Source organism: Anabrus simplex, chromosome 3 (assembly GCF_040414725.1).
Source record: "Anabrus simplex isolate iqAnaSimp1 chromosome 3, ASM4041472v1, whole genome shotgun sequence".
NCBI classification, from domain to species: domain Eukaryota; kingdom Metazoa; phylum Arthropoda; class Insecta; order Orthoptera; family Tettigoniidae; genus Anabrus; species Anabrus simplex.
In genome coordinates this window covers 128,843,728-128,860,242 of record NC_090267.1, presented here as the reverse complement: position 1 = coordinate 128,860,242, position 16,515 = coordinate 128,843,728, and the positions used below count along the sequence as shown (strand labels likewise).

Genomic DNA, 16,515 nt, shown 5'->3' with positions numbered 1-16,515 from the left:
TCACACCAGGCAAATGCTGGGGCTGTACCTTAAGGCCATGGTCACTTCCTTCCCATTTCTAATCCTCTCCTATCCTATCATTCCCATAAGACCTATCTATGTTGTTGTGATGTAAAGCAAATTGTAATAAATTTTCTTTTTTTAAATGACATCGGTCCAGCCTTCACCACTATCACAGACTCTACCATTCTAGGAAAACTTCCACTACGTTTTGGTAGATTTCTACAAGAATTTTTTTTCCATTCCACCTGTAATAAGATGAACAATTCTGCAGGTGTTTTGGGTTGCTCAATTCTGGATGACAACCAGCACTGTAACTCGCCCCAGATAGGCTCCGTTGGATTTAGATCAGTTCTTTGGGCTAGCCATTCTATTTCATTCACTCTCATTTTGACAAAGTGTTTGGTTATACCGGGCGAGTTGGCCATGCGTGTAGAGGCGCGCGGCTGTGAGCTTGCATCCGGGAGATAGTAGGTTCGAATCTCACTATCGGCAGCCCTGAAGATGGTTTTCCGTGGTTTCCCATTTTCACGCCAGGCAAATGCTGGGGCTGTACCTTAATTAAGGCCACGGCCGCTTCCTTCCAACTCCTAGGCCTTTCCTATCCCATCGTCGCCATAAGACCTATCTGTGTCGGTGCGACGTAAAGCCGCTAGCAAAAAAAAGTGTTTGGTTATGGACTTCACTTTATGAATGGGAGCATTGTCATGTTGAAAATGAGAAGGGCTAGTTCCAATTTGTTGCCACAGGCTGTGTAGCATAGAATTATCCAGGTTCCTGATAAATTTCACTTATGGTTTGAGGAACTAAAATCAGAGGACTAAGACAAAACCATAAAAAACAGGCCAACTTCATAATGCCATGTCTGTCAAATTTCACAGTGGGAACAATGCACTGAAGTAAGTAATGCTCACAATGTATTTCCCATGATGTTCTTCCATTGTTTTACTAGATACCACAGGCAGTGTGTCATACACCGCTGTAATCGGTGGCAAACGTTCAGTTTAATGAATACCTAGTTTTAAGTTTTACCCTGCTTTCTGCCTGACCATTTTCAGCAACAAACTCTGAACAACTCTGTTAATTAATTTATATTTTCTGCCAAAAATAAGTTGTTGCTGAGTCTTACTAAACTCTCTTCATAGGTCCCAACACTATCTCATTGGTTCCACGACATGATCCCTTTCTACCAATGTTGTCTCTGGCAAGAGGAACAAGCAGTGGGTTGTGAGACATACAGATTTGAAAGGAGACCAAGTCAGGACTGTGTAGCGTACCAGGCACCTTATGTTGGTAAGTCGGTGTGGATGTAATGGCTGTCATCACTGCTTACGCTATTATATATAGAAAAAACTGATTAATTACAATTATGATTACTATTCTGTGTGTGTGCGTGTGTGTGCGCGTGTGGCTTTTTTGTTTTTTGTTTTGTTTTTTGTAGCGGGAAATGATTATTGGGTAAGAGCATGGGAAGGATCTCAGGTTGTGTGCGGTTACTATTGGAGCAGGTACAGAGAAGGATGATTTCACAGGGCGAATAATAGATGGTAATGAAAATTTTTGACAATATTTATTGATAATCTGAAGTAAATCACCCTGCTTCTGATTTATCAAAATTAAATTTCAATTGATCTCTTCAGAATGCAATTAAAAAAATGAAAAATATGCGCTGTTATATTCTGATACATCCACTCGATGTTAATATTGTTCAAAATAAATACCAGTTTCCTGAGATCTCAATACACCCTACGGTTCATTTAGGATCTCTCATAGAGACTCAAATTTAAAATAACTTCATTCAACCAGTTGTTGATTTACCAAGATTTTAGATTGCAAAGAAATTAAGCCTCACTTGTGATGCAAACCTAAAATCTTTCTAAAATTATTAAACATAATATTAACTTTCACTTGATTTAGCGATTCTATAGTTCAAATTCAATATTTTCAATCACTTGCTGAAAAAATCCTACAGTTCATCTAAACCAATTATACAAGTTGTGCACTTGTTATATGACAAGCCCTAAAGTTCATCTAAGTTATTGTAAAATGACTTCAGTTAACACTAACTTCAAAGAGAAACCTAAAGTTCCTTTAAATAAGACCTGAAGTCTTGTTGAATGATCTCCTACAATCTTACAAGCAGTAGAATTAAAGTTCACAGGTCAAGAATTACGAAACACTTTTTATTTGATGAATGTAGCACTGTTGAATGATGGAGTGCTTCATTAAAAGGTCAGTTAGTGTCTAAGTGTAATTACTCACTCAAGAAAATGTAAAATACACTTACATCACCTTTGATCTGCTCATAAGAATGGATGAAGTACGGCTCTGTAGCTTGGTGACTGGAACTTCTGCAGCGAACAGCCTGAACTCAAACTCAGCACCATGTTCCATCCCACAAAGACACCATGTTTTAATCCCTTGTAGAAACCACGATTAATCCTTCACTGGATACCACGAATATCCCTCGAACATACCACGATTAATCCCACGCTGGATATGACGTTCTACGTTATGTGATATCACGACTCTTCGCCAAGATTTCTGGTGGGTTTTTTTTTAAAGAAATGTTGAAACATGGGAAAGTTCAATTGGCACTATACAGCAAGTTGTAGGACTATTAATTACCACAGTTTGTACTCGCACTTTCATACTATGGCATTAAATACGTGACTTAGAATAGCACAGTCTATGTTACAGTTCAAGTTATGAGTCAAGTTAGTGTGGTAAGAAAATGAGGTTGTTTTTAAAGTCAAAAGCACAGTCTTTCACTACACAGTTTATAAGACGTAAATTTAGACACTAACACAGTTCATAATAATCACTGATTATGTCGTAAAATCAATATTAGAGTAACTATCACAGTCCATGAAATACTCAAGTAAGTGCAATTAATGTCACTTCTATTACAGTCTCTTGAATCTTAGTATTCACTGCTTAAGGGGTTTTTATGAATGAGTTTGCATAATAAGGGTTCGTGTGACCTAATATCGCCATAAAATGTCCTTAACATTCAGTTCTCTTCTTACGGCACTAATCGAACATTCGAGGAAATACATGATAAATAGGCACATTCAGTCCTATAAATTACTGAATATTTGAGTGGAATATTATTTCAAATAGTTCACAATCATAATTGTATATAAGAAATGCATCTCAAAATTAATGAAATTGTCATAAATTGAAAGTTCAGTTTGTCATGCACAATTTCCTAATAGGCTTGTCACTGTAAATGATCACGACAGAGTTCAAATATATGAAAAATTAACAAAGTCCATAATACTGTCAAATGGTAAATTAAACGCTGGTATTCTCAGTTTTACCTCAATGCACAGTCTATATTGCAAGAACACTTGTTCAAGAAATCCTTAACTCTTATATGACGAAAACTCAGTTTAATAGAACTTTATAATATCTGACATGTCCACGACGCGGTTGAAGTTTCACTTACTACGATCTCGCACAAATTCAAAGTTCTAGAATATGACTCTCACATCTCTCGCGAAGCGCAATGGAGCAGTATGACGTCTAGTCATGATCGAGTCGTAGATTTCAACTGACTGTACCCTTGAGTCATTGACCTACCGTATTTATATCCTGCTGGAAGCAAGCTCACTGGGTCAGGTGACAGAGGGGTGGTTATGCATTCCAAACTTCTACTCGCCATATCTTTTAAACTACTAGGCGGATTGAACTCAAATTTTCATCATTGTACATTTGAAATATGGGCTACAAGTTGGTGTCTGTCTCATATTTATCTGTTAAGCCGTTGAGAAGTTATAAAAATCATTTCTAGATGTTTCCACGGGGAGGTGAGATACATGTGGCGCTGACGTCACTAGACCTTGTTCGCCTCTCTTGCTGTCTCCCTCACACTAACATGGAGCAGTAGAGATGAGAACCTTCCCTCGTACAGCTGTTCCAGATGTCGCAACCCAGCCATTCTTTCATGATTAAAGATTTTATAATACTGATGTGTCAGGGCCTATGCCTTCCTGGTACAGTATGTATGTATGTGTGTATGTGTGTGTGTGTATGTATGTATGGATGTATGGATGTATGTGTGTATGTATGTATTGACGTAGGTGCAGCAATGTAGTTAAATATAACACCACCACTACTATCACTGACTACACTTACATATATTTTTACTCATCGCAAATGCAATCTCATAATTCTCAAAATATACTGTGTATATACAGGATTATTCTAAATTAGTTACCTGAAAGTATTCATGGAAAATTTTGGAACTGCTGATCAAATTCTATTCATATGTTTGTCAAACTTCATGTTATATCATCAATTTTTAGGCCTAGCAAAAGGCTTAGCTCCATGCACTGTCCTCACTTGTCTGGTAGGAAGCGTGATGCAGTCTCCATGGAGGTGTACAATGGTGCATTTCTGCTTGTTGCAAGCACTCAGTGCCTGACCTAGTTGCAACCTGTACCCCCTTATACTCCACACCTTTTACACCTCCATGATGACTGTGTCACATTTCGCACCAGATGAGCGAGGAGTATAGCCTGTCGGCTAGGCATAAAACTTGATGATATGACATGAAGTTTGACAAACATCTGAATAAATTTCAATCAGTAGTTTTCAAATTAGTCATTGATGCTTTCAGATAACTAATTTTGTAGCAGCGGTTGAGGGCTAACATAACAATTATGAAAGAAAGAACATTTGAAACATTAATTTTAAAACATTGGAATCATTAAAAACATATCATAAAATCAAAATTAAACAAGGTAAAAAAAACATGACAACTACACACAGGATGTGGACAGCGGAAGGAACCCTACAAGGTTATGGATCAAAGGACTTTTGTGACCAAAACTTCGACCAAAGTATAATTTGGTTAATACCTGCTTATAGTTAATACCTATTTTGTAAATTAAAAAAAAAAAAAACATCAAAGAAAAAGAAATAAAGAACACTACCAATAGCATAAGAAATATAAACCTTGATGAAATGAAATACAATCTGCAGGTACTAGTCTTCATGGAAAATACTTCCAAATGGTTCCACTGTGCAGAGTGGGTCAATATTCAAAGAAAATTACAAATTGAAAATGTGAAACAACCACCTTCACCAAGGAAAAAAAACACAGGTGATAGGAAAACAATTTAACACATGATTAATTTTAAATGTATAACCTATCCTCTAACACATGAAAAATTGTTTACAGTTATACACATAACTTAATTTACGTCAGTACATACAGAAAACATGGCCGTTGAAAGTATTCTTATGGCAGACTATCAGATTTATAAGAAGTCAATCTTAAGGGTTCCTAGATAATTCTATTCATATTAGAATTGATTATATTTATTTTCAAAATGTTTCTACCTTTACAGCTACTGTGTTTGGAGATCCTCATATTATAACATTTGATGGCTTTGAATACACTTTCAATGGAAAGGGAGAATTCGTTCTGCTGCATGCTGACACTGCCAAGGCAAAGCTGGATGTTCAGGCTCGCTTTGAGCAAGTGCCAGAAAACCGTTACGGGAAAGTTCCTGCCACACTCCTCACAGCTATTGCAGGTCTGTACTTATACATTTCAGCTGTATTTGGTAATACTATAAGATAATGCCATACTGTGCACTATGCTACCATGACTTATTGCATGTAGTGAACTTCATATGTGTATGTGTCTGAATAGAGAAAATAAATATTCATAAGCATCTAAAAGAGGGAATATTACACTGAGGGAATGGATGCATGGTTTATATCATATAGCAATCGGCTTGCATTCAGAAGATAGTAGGTTTAACTCTACTGTTGGTAGCCGTAAAGATGGATTTACATGGTTTCCCATTTTCACACCAGCCCTAGGACCTTCACCACCATAGGACCTCTCTGTATTGGCGCAGCATAAAACAAATAGTTTTTTTAAAAAAATAGAGTACACTACCATCTTGTTCACTATAAGATATTATTAGCTGAAAAATTTACAAAATTCAAGTTTTCAGTTTGTCAAATTTTCTGTTTTCATATTCAATATTTTGAACAAATATTACCCCCCCCCCCAAAAAAAAAGTTTTTTCTTTTAATATCAGCTACAGACAGTCAAGGTCAATGGGACCGGTGATATCGCACGAAGAAAAAAAGTGTAGTACTGGGCTAGCAAAAAAATGAAAAACCCTTTTTATAAAATTGACAAAAGTGTTCCAATGGTGCCCATAAAATGTAAATAAATAAATCAAGTAGACACATAATCACCAATATTGGTGGACACCAGTCCAAATATGAACTGGTGAAACAGTGAATAAACTGAGATTTTGGAAAATTATTGGTTTTGTCATTATACTATCATACTATTTTAAATATCACAGTGATTAAAGACAAATATCTGTCATAGTTTATGATGTTATTTTTCAGCAGTTGTTATTCAAGTTTTGTGTGCTTTTAGTGAAACAGCATTTTCAAAAATGAGCTTTATAGAGAACAAATTTAGATCATGATTATGGTAACAAATAAACACTCAAAAGATTCACTGAAAATAGCTTGCACTAATTTACGCAGATTTCAGACAAATTTTTACATTAAAATAACATCACTTTTCACTCTTTACAGCTCGTGGTAATATGTCTTCCACTATTGAAGTCAGGCTTCGACCTTCGCATGCCCAGTGGCGTTATCGTCTAGATGTCATTGCAGATAATAAGAGGGTCTACTTTGATCGTCCATCGCTTAAAATTCAACATTTCAGAGGTATTTATATGTGTAATTTTTGGATGTTAATTAATATTGTTTCTTCTATCTGATAGAACAAATTTTGGTATGGTTGCATCCACATGGAAAGAGAATGAACAAACAAGAATTATTTTCTTATAAAATGTTACTGATGATGCACTTCCTTCTAATTTTCTAGTCAGCCTGAATGGCTGAGATGGTTAAGGCGCTGGCTTTCTGAGCCCAAGTTAGCAAGTTCAACCCTGGGTCAGTCCGATGGTATTTGAAGGTGCTCAAATACATGAGCCTTGTGTCAGTAGATTTACTGGCATGTTAAAAAATTCTAGCACCTTGGCAACTCTGAAAGAACAGTGGATAGTGGGACATAAAATCAATAACATTAATATAATTTTCTACTTTATAACTTTCCCATTTGGCCATTATATCTAGGTATATTCCTGATGTGTTCATCACTTGTTGTCAGTGCGACGTAAAGCCCCCAGCAAAAAAAAAAATCACTTGTTGAATCTCTTCCTAGCCTGCTGGTCCTTACATCAAGTTTGTCTGGAGGTACATTGTATTCTTGTTATGAATGATCAATGGAAACCTACAACCTGTTTTCCAGTCATGGACCGGGTCAGGGATGAAATGAATGAAGCCCCCATCTTGTGGCGAGGATAGGAATTGTGCTGGCTGCCAAGGTTTGTCGCACTCCTCTGACTGACAGATGAAATGAAATGATTATGGAGAGTGTTGCTGGAATGAAAGATGACAGGGAAAGCGAAGTGCCCGGAGAAAAACCTGTCCTGCCTCCCCTTTGATCAGCACAAATCTCACATTGAGTGACCGGGATTTGAACCACAGAACCCAGCAGTGAGAGGCCAACAGGCTGCCGCCTGAGCCACGTGGGCTTCTGTATTCTTGTTCTATCCATTCCTATTAGGTATATATCTTGGCCATTTGAGAGTCTGGCCCCTTGGATGAATGGTCAGTCGAGTGGTCTCTGGTTCAGAAGACCCTGGGTTCGATTCCTGGTTGGGTCGGGGATTTTAATTTTAAATGGTTAATTCCTTTGGCTTTGCGACTGGGTGTTTGTGTTGTCCTCAATACCCCTGTAACTACACACACACACTCACACACACACGGTCAATTGTAACCATTCAGCTCTATTCTGGGCAGCTTCTCTCGGTTCAGTAAGCATCCCCTTTGCCACCATTTAACCAATGTAATCTTGGCCTTCCAATTCCTCTTTTCCCACCCACCATTCTGAGCATGACATTCTTTTCAAGTGAGGTCCTTATTATGTGGCCAAAGTATAATGTAAGAAAGCTTTTATTTCACGATACTCCCTTCCAAGGAGACTTTTGACATGACTTGGTCCAAAATGTTCTTATTACGCTTTCTGGCTGTTCACGGTTTTTGCAACAGATGTTGTCAGCACAGAGTTCAAATGCATTGATCCATCTCCTGTCAGGTTTCTTCAGGATCTATGTCTCACAGCCATAAGAGGTTATAGGGATAACAGTGGCAATGACCAGCCTGCATTGGGTTCTCCTACTGATTTCTACGCTTTTTCAGATATTTTTCAAGCTGGTCATCCCATTCACTGCTTGACTTCTGGGGTGCAGTCACCTTCACTGTTAATTTTAGAACCAAGGAAGATTTAATTCATAGCCACTTTTATTTCTTCATTATAAATTTGAATCTTTACATCTAAGTATTCTTGAGTCACCATGATCTTAGTCCTCTAAATTTATATAGTTACTAACTGATGTCCCTGTGCTTCGCTACAGAATTCTACATTGTCATCAGCGAACCCTATGAGGGTTGTGGCTGAAACTTCAAACAAGGTACAATTTAGTTAATATCTACTTATCGTAAATACTTATTTCTTATAAACACATATAAAAAGTAAATAGTGAACACTAGCTTTAACATCAAATACGAAATAGAAAAGAAAACTCTGAAATAATTAAGTTGCAGTTTTACAATCTCATCAGTACTAAAATTTCACGTAAAATACTTTTAATGTAAAGCGACCACCTTCACCAATATACATGTCAAAAGAAAATGAAAAGGAAACAGACCTACTGAGGCCAAGCTTAATAAACAATTTGATTTTGTTACAAAAGGTTATAAAAGGCTTGCCTCGTGGCAACATGAAAACGGATGTAAGATTTCTTTTACAACATTGTAAATGAAAATTGATTATTGGTAGAAAAATCGACGGGCAAACTCCTGTGACAAATTTTAAAAAGGTGAAATAAAATAAAATAGTTACATTAGGAAATTTAAGTTTTGCTTACTCCAAGAGAAGCCACAGCTCCAGAACAACACGTCCACTCTACACGATGCCAAAGACGGAAATCCAACCACCCGGCAATGCGCTTCCTGAAGGTAGCTCGTGCCGAATGGTGCACCAGAAATGCCACAGCAAAATTAATGACCAATGAGCGCACAGGAGTTACCTTCCGATTAATCTAACCCAATCAAATTAAAACGTTTAATTGGACGCTTGTTAGGAAACATCTCGAATCTTGTGCAAGTCGATATGTGCGGTACAGGTTGTACCACAAATTTTGTCAATAAAATTGCATTAGGTCAAATATATATCTCCTGCAGCACATGTCATAGAGTCCTAGGGCAAAAACTCATCTGTTTAATAAGAGTATGTGATGAGTCGGAAAATCTCAATTCACTACACTGGCGGGGGAGAAAAAATGATCTGATTTGGAGGCAATTTCTTCCTCCAAGCCAGAGGAGAAGCCCCCTCTTTGCTGCTAAATTGGAATAAAATGAATGTAGAACTTAATAAAAGTGAAGAGGAAGAAGCTTTTCGTGAGAAACGGCTCTTTTCAGGGTTGAATTTTGAGTTATTTAGTGAATTGTGGTGCTATAATTTGGAATAGGCCAAAATTGTAATTCTAGACCAGGTCATAAGTGAGCCTCTGCCATTATTCCATTAAGTGTGCACACTGTTCATTCCAATCAGCACGTCAGAGTAGGGATCGAATTGCTGGAATACTGTGATGAAGCAGTGTGTTATGTACCAGCAGTATAAAAAAATGTATGAACTCAGAGAAATGGCATGCTAAAGAAGAAGTTATCTACTTCCCCAGCTATTTCCCACCAATATTCAGGTAGGCTATTACACTCGGTAAGCAGCAGTAGTCCCATCTATTGGAGATGAGTGGCAGCATAAGAGACAAAGAATATCACAATAAACAATGGTCAATGTAATGTTACTGTTGATCAATTTTATGAGCTTTCGATATTGTAGGCCTCTTCCGACTCTGAAATACCACTCTTATCATAGTCAGTATGGTAAAACTGAATAAAACATAAATGGTCAGAAATTCTATTCTCTATAACTTTTGGTATGTAATACTTTTCAATAGGACCAATAACATAGGTATTTAAAACAAAAATTTTAGGCACCTTCCCCTAAACTACCATATCATTCAGGGTGAATAAAATTGTTTATAGCTTAGACTGTAGTTTCTTATTCCTGATTCTTATGTACCGATTTTCATTAAATTCTGTTTTTCCATTTTCTCGTGGCTGAGCGCTGATTTGGTCTTGGCAACAAAAATACAAATTCATGAATATCTCTATTATAGCTGGTATGGTAAAAACCTATAAGACATAAATGATCAGAAATTTAATTCTATGTTACTTTAGTTATGTAGAATTTATCGATAGGACCACTAATAACATAAATATTTGAGAATTACATTTTAGGCCTTCCCCTAAACTACCATTTCACCCAGTATGAATAAAATGATTTATAGCCTAGATCGTAGTGGCTCATTTCTCAACTCTACATACTGATTTTCATAAAATTATCTTGTTCTCTTGAGCTGTTTTCTCGTGATGCATGTACTGTAGATACATACATCCTACTTACAGACAGACAGACAGACAGACAGACAGACAGACAGACAGACAGACAGACAGACAGACAGACAGACAGACAGATAGACAGACAGACAGACAGAAATTAGCAAAAGTAAAAAGTGCATTTCTTTGTTACTGTGGACATGACTGATACAGAAATACCATTCCTTTTAAATTCTGAGCAATGTGCAGACAAAACTCTTATTTTATATAACTTATAGATTAAATTTAATAAAACTATTACATAATGTAGTCATACTGGTACAATTATAAATGTTTTCTTACTTTCTTGTATAATACAGGGGTTACAGTGTATACTCCAACATACATTCTGGACCAGTCCCAAGTGGTGATCATGTTCCAATCAGGTGCTGGAGTGGAAGTGGTGGAGAATAAAGGATACATGACAGCTAGAGTTTATCTCCCATGGAGTTTCATTGTGAGTATATTCTCATTACCATTTCTATAATTCTATTCAGTACCCTATATTCAGCATTAGTAAAATCAGTTGAGAGCAGAGTGTGATAGGCTTGTGGGAGCAGGTTAACCTTCAACCTCATGCATTGTTAAACAAGCACATTTCACTTGTAAGGTATATGAATTACTGACAGAATCCATTTATGGTTAAACAGTACAAACCATAATAATTTTCCTTCAGATGCTAACAATGCTATATACTTTCACTGGTGCTCTTTAATATCTGTGATGAAGTACATCATGTGAGGAAGAATCAAATGGGATATTCCCTGTTAGTGGTAAGAAGATACCGATATCCAACCTACGTTATGTAGATGATACTGCATTCATTGCCACCAGTGAGATGGAAATGACTGAGCTTATTACTTGTGTCAAAAATGTGAGTGCTCGAATGGGACACAGCTTAACATAAACAACACCAAAACAATAACTGAAAACAGAGCCAAAACATAAGCCATCCCAGACATCTTCAAAGAATGGGGAATCATCTCAGAAATGCTCTGTCTTGGTTCAGTTGTTTCCCATTCAAGTAGCTGTAGAGAATTACTATGACCAAAAAGGTAATGACAAATTTCTTTAATATATAAAAGAATTGCTTTATCTCAAAAAGAAAAAAAAAACCACACACACACACACACACACACACACACACACACACACACACACACACACACACATTGTTTTTGTTGGAGCAGGGGTTCTTTGAACTCCTCGCACTGTAGGCTGGAGTGGTGACAAAGCAAGGTTTCATGAGATAAGTTCTAAATTTCAAATTCATAGGTGTTTGGACAGAAATAAACAGAAATATTTCCAAAATTTGAATGTGACTTGATAGAATCTGATGTTCTTTTTAAGAACAGAACATGTTATTCTTTGTTTAATACTGTGTGTTTTATTCCTTGTTTATTAATGTGGCTTTTTACAGGTATGTTATAGTGTAAAATTTATATTGAAATTGTGTGTTCAGCAGACTGGAAATATTTTAAGTTTACATTTAAACTAAGCTGACACTGAAAAGCATGGCTTCCTTCTTAACAAATGTTAGGAATTCTACAATCTGCTATTAAGCAATTCAAAGCTCTTGCAAGATATAATGTCTTCTGATAGATACAAAGTTAACACTGATGTTCTTGATTTAGAAGCCACAAGTTCATATTCAGCAGGTTGTTGATGTCTATAATATACTTGTTAGGAATTATTAAATTGTTTATGGTACCTTATCTTGAAAAAATTGATCAATTATAATATGATGGAAAGCCATGATGCATATGCTTTTTAAGCAGGATATTAAAACATATTTTATATGCAATTATGAGTTTTTATTTCTTTCAGTGTACAGTCACATGTGAAGCCCATTTTCTTCATAACTGCTTTTTGACATAAACATTCTGGTCACACCACTCCAAACCATAGTGACAGTTGAACTCTAGGGCTCGTAACTGCAATTAATTTAGAGACGCATATTTCAACAAATATGCACATTAGGGAAATGTATTTTGAACACAATTTTACTGAACTGTTTATTAGAAATTTCACTGCATGGTATTAATTTTAGAATCAAACTCGAGGCTTATTTGGCAACTGGAGCTTTGATCTGATGGATGAATTGACCCTTCCCAATGGCCAGAAAGTTGTACCTGATCTCAATGTCAACAGTTTTGAAAGTATTCACAAAAGCTTTGGACTGTACTGTAAGTATAAAAAGCATGAATGAATAGATTACTTAAATGCCATTAATCAATCATTAAACCTTAATTAATGATATGAATTATTCACCTTTAGTGATGTTGGCCCCATAGACGTTTGGAATGTATTTCAATAATAGATTAATTTTGAGCCCTCCTTTCCTTAATTACAATAAAATATTCAATTATATCCAAGGCCAGGCTTTAGAATTAATAGTTTAGCTGGAGAATATATATTATTCCAACTAAATTTATTGTGTGAAGAAACAATTCAAGCAATATACATATTTCAATAATAGTTTTCTCAAAAAGAGAGAGCTGGATGAAGTTAATGGGTTATTTAGATATGTCCCAGAGTAGCTAGAAGGCACAGAGACTCTTAAAGCAGCTCAGCTGAGATCCTACCTTAGGTTCTGCACATTCAGATGTGTCAACTAATTAAAGTACACATTAACTTTTATTGAATGGCAAAACAAACCATGAAGACAAAGTAAGGAGATTGTTGTGGAAACCTGTGGGGAAAAGGTGAAGAAACAACTGAACTTGCAGAGACATAAACCTGGCAGAGTTGATGGGCTAGACGACATTATAGTGGCAACAAAAGAATGGTTGTTCGAACTTTTCAATGACTGTCTGTGGATGTTTCAGATCTCAAAGATATGGAGGAAAGCTCCTGTCATAACCATATTAAAACTGGGTAAACATCACAGCAATCCAAAAAACTACAGACAACTGTCTCTCCTGTGCAGGTCTGCTTTCTAACAGACTGATTATGTTTGTAGACCACCTTATCATTCTATAGCAAGCACGCTTCAAGGCAGGTAAGAGTTATGCAGTGCAGGTTCTTATTCTTGGCCAACACATCAAGGATGAGTTTCAAGGTAACAAGAGTACCCTTCATCAAATTGAGTGGTGTTTATTATACAGTCAACCTTTCACTCGGTAATGACGGAATAAATCGTCATAGCCGGATGGCTTCATAAGTGGCCATGATGGAATATTCCGTCGTCACATTGTAAATGTCTTTTGGCGATGGGTATGACGACTTATTCTTTCTTAGGATCCGAGATCGCTTTCCTTTGTGCGTGTATGTTAGTTTCAAGCTTAGCCCCTACAGCAGCATTCTCCTAAAACCACGTGACCGGGCGAAATGTTTTCGTTCCGCGCTAGTACCAGCCGCCAGGCTGTTGAGGCAGGTAGATATTGCATTATAGCAGTTGCAAGCAGAACTCAGAAATGTCTGCGGGAAGAAAAACGGTTTGATTTATTACACTGTGACAATTCGGAGAGTGATGTGTCATCTGATAGTGAGACTAATTATGTCAGGAGTTAGCGAGTGCAATGGTGAAAGCGACGTGATGTGTCATCTGATAGTGAGACTAATTATGTCAGGAGTTAGCGAGTGCAATGGTGAAAGCGACTCAAGTGAACGTGATGGTAGCACTAGCGGTGATATTCAGCTCAGTATATGGGCAAGGGTAGGATGTGAATGGCTGAGATTTACATTTACGGCGCAACCTGGACTAAATGTACAAATTGAAAGCATAAATAATCCGCTAGAATATTTTCAATTGTTTTTCACTCCTGAATCAGTGGAATTAATAATAGGGAAACCAACCGGTATGCTCAACAGTTTTTAGAAAGCACACCAACCTTGAAACTGTATTCGAGAGTGAATCAGAGGACTGACACGAATAAAGATGAAATTATGACTTTACTTGCATTTTTCTCTTGAAAGGCATTCATCAGCTACCTGACAACAAGAGCTTCTTCTCTCGTAGACAGATACTAGAGACCCCAATATTTTTGGAGCTGTTCTCTGAAAGAACATTTCATCTCCTTCTCAAATTCTTACACTTTGTCAATAACGAAGCATATGATGAAGCCACATGTGGTCCGAAGAAACTCTACAAACTGAAACCTATTCTAGACCACTTGAATAGCAGATTCCAAAGTGTGTACACACCCAAAAGCGATGTGTCTCTAGATGTTATGTTATTGTAGGTTTCCTGTTGCTTTCCTCACTGAGTCAGATTCTCTTTCCTTGCCCTGGCACTGTAATAATTTTAATAGCTTGAAAGTGAGACTTTGTTTTGTTTTTAATCTGATGAAAATACCTAGCCAATTAAAAGTATCTCACCATAAGTTCCCGTTGCTTTCCTCAGCGAGCCAGATACCTTGCCCTTCGTACTATGATCATTTTTGACAGCTTGATACATATTCTATACTTTTTGAACCTAATAAAAATACTACACTACACAAGAGTATCTATCTCACTATATGTTACTTCCCAGTACCTTATGGAGAATGTGCCACTGTGTTAGTAGCTACTCAAAAGAAATGTACCACTTGAAAGGTTAACACACAAACACAGCTACACAAGATCTATATATCACCAAAAATCTTAATTTCACCAGGATCATTTCCACCCTGCTCCTGAATTGCAGGTTCTTCAGTGAATTCCAAGTCCAATTAAGCAAATAGAAAACTCAGAAAAATGGGCTACTGCTAGGAAGTGTACTTGCCCCAAATACATCCAAACATCTTCACAAAGGACCAGTTACTTCCTCACAAAACAAGTAAGTTAGCTTTATTTACATTGATGACCACACCCTGGCCATCCAGGCGCAACCACCGACAATGTGGAAATAGGCCTTGGCAGGTCCTAATCCATGGAAACCACAAGTCTGTGCTCTTCATCTCAGGAATAGGGAGGTATAGAGGGAACTAGTAGTTTTTTGGAGTGGTACCTATACTGAACAGTGCTTCACTCCAAGATATGTAAGAGTCATGTTGGACTGTTCTCTTACCTTTGCACACCCTGCTGTAACAGCAAGCAGAAAATCAATGCTAGAAATAATATTCTGCTGCAGAAAATGCCTGCCCCATATGGTATACATTGCATCATACTAGAAGTGTGGATCCAGTTTTAATGAACCATGCATGATGATTACAGGCTGCCTAAAACTGACTCCTGTGGATAATTTATACTTCCATATTGGCATCCCATCTCAAAACATTCACAGGGAAGGTACTGCAGACTACTAACAAGTTAAGGCTAATATTTGGGCACCTATTGCCCCATTTGGGACTAAAATCCAGGAAAAGTTTCCCTTGTACATCAGATGCCTTGGAAGAAATTCTAGGTACAGCAAGACTTCACCTGTAGAAGATAAAATCTTAAGACTGTATGGAACTGCAAAAACAACTTCTGGTTGGCTACAATGAGGACTGGAGTGTCTAATTTCATTGAAGGTCCCTTAAAGGATTTCCACCTAATCAACACTATATGTTGTACTGTATTAATTAGCCTGTTTCATTATTTCAGGATAGTTTTGGTCTCTACATAGGACCATTTTCAGCTAACATACACAAACTGAAAAAATGTATAAATAGCACACAGTACATACAAACAACATAACACTTTTTTTTTTTTTTTTTTTTTTTGCTAGGGGCTTTACGTCGCACCGACACAGATAGGTCTTATGGCGACGATGGGATAGGAAAGGCCTAGGAGTTGGAAGGAAGCGGCCGTGGCCTTAATTAAGGTACAGCCCCAGCATTTGCCTGGTGTGAAAATGGGAAACCACGGAAAACCATCTTCAGGGCTGCCGATAGTGGGATTCGAACCTACTATCTCCCGGATGCAAGCTCACAGCCGCGCGCCTCTACGAGCACGGCCAACTCGCCCGGTCAACATAACACTAAAATTCTTTAAAGATTCACTCAATAATATTTTGTTTTGTCATTAACACTGAATACTTGACAGAAATGTTAA

General features: G+C 37.2%; 1 protein-coding gene across 2 annotated transcripts in view; it reads left to right on the top strand.

Moving 5' to 3' along the window:
• LOC136866055 (protein mesh) overlaps window positions 1–16,515 on the top strand; it is a 164,209-nt gene that overhangs the window by 106,327 nt on the left and 41,367 nt on the right. For both annotated transcript variants that reach the window (XM_067142694.2, XM_067142692.2), the window contains exons 12-16: window positions 1,146–1,293; window positions 5,358–5,546; window positions 6,580–6,717; window positions 10,878–11,014; window positions 12,608–12,743. In XM_067142694.2, coding sequence (XP_066998795.2) covers window positions 1,146–1,293; window positions 5,358–5,546; window positions 6,580–6,717; window positions 10,878–11,014; window positions 12,608–12,743 — 748 coding nt within the window. The remainder of the gene's footprint in view (window positions 1–1,145; window positions 1,294–5,357; window positions 5,547–6,579; window positions 6,718–10,877; window positions 11,015–12,607; window positions 12,744–16,515) is intronic.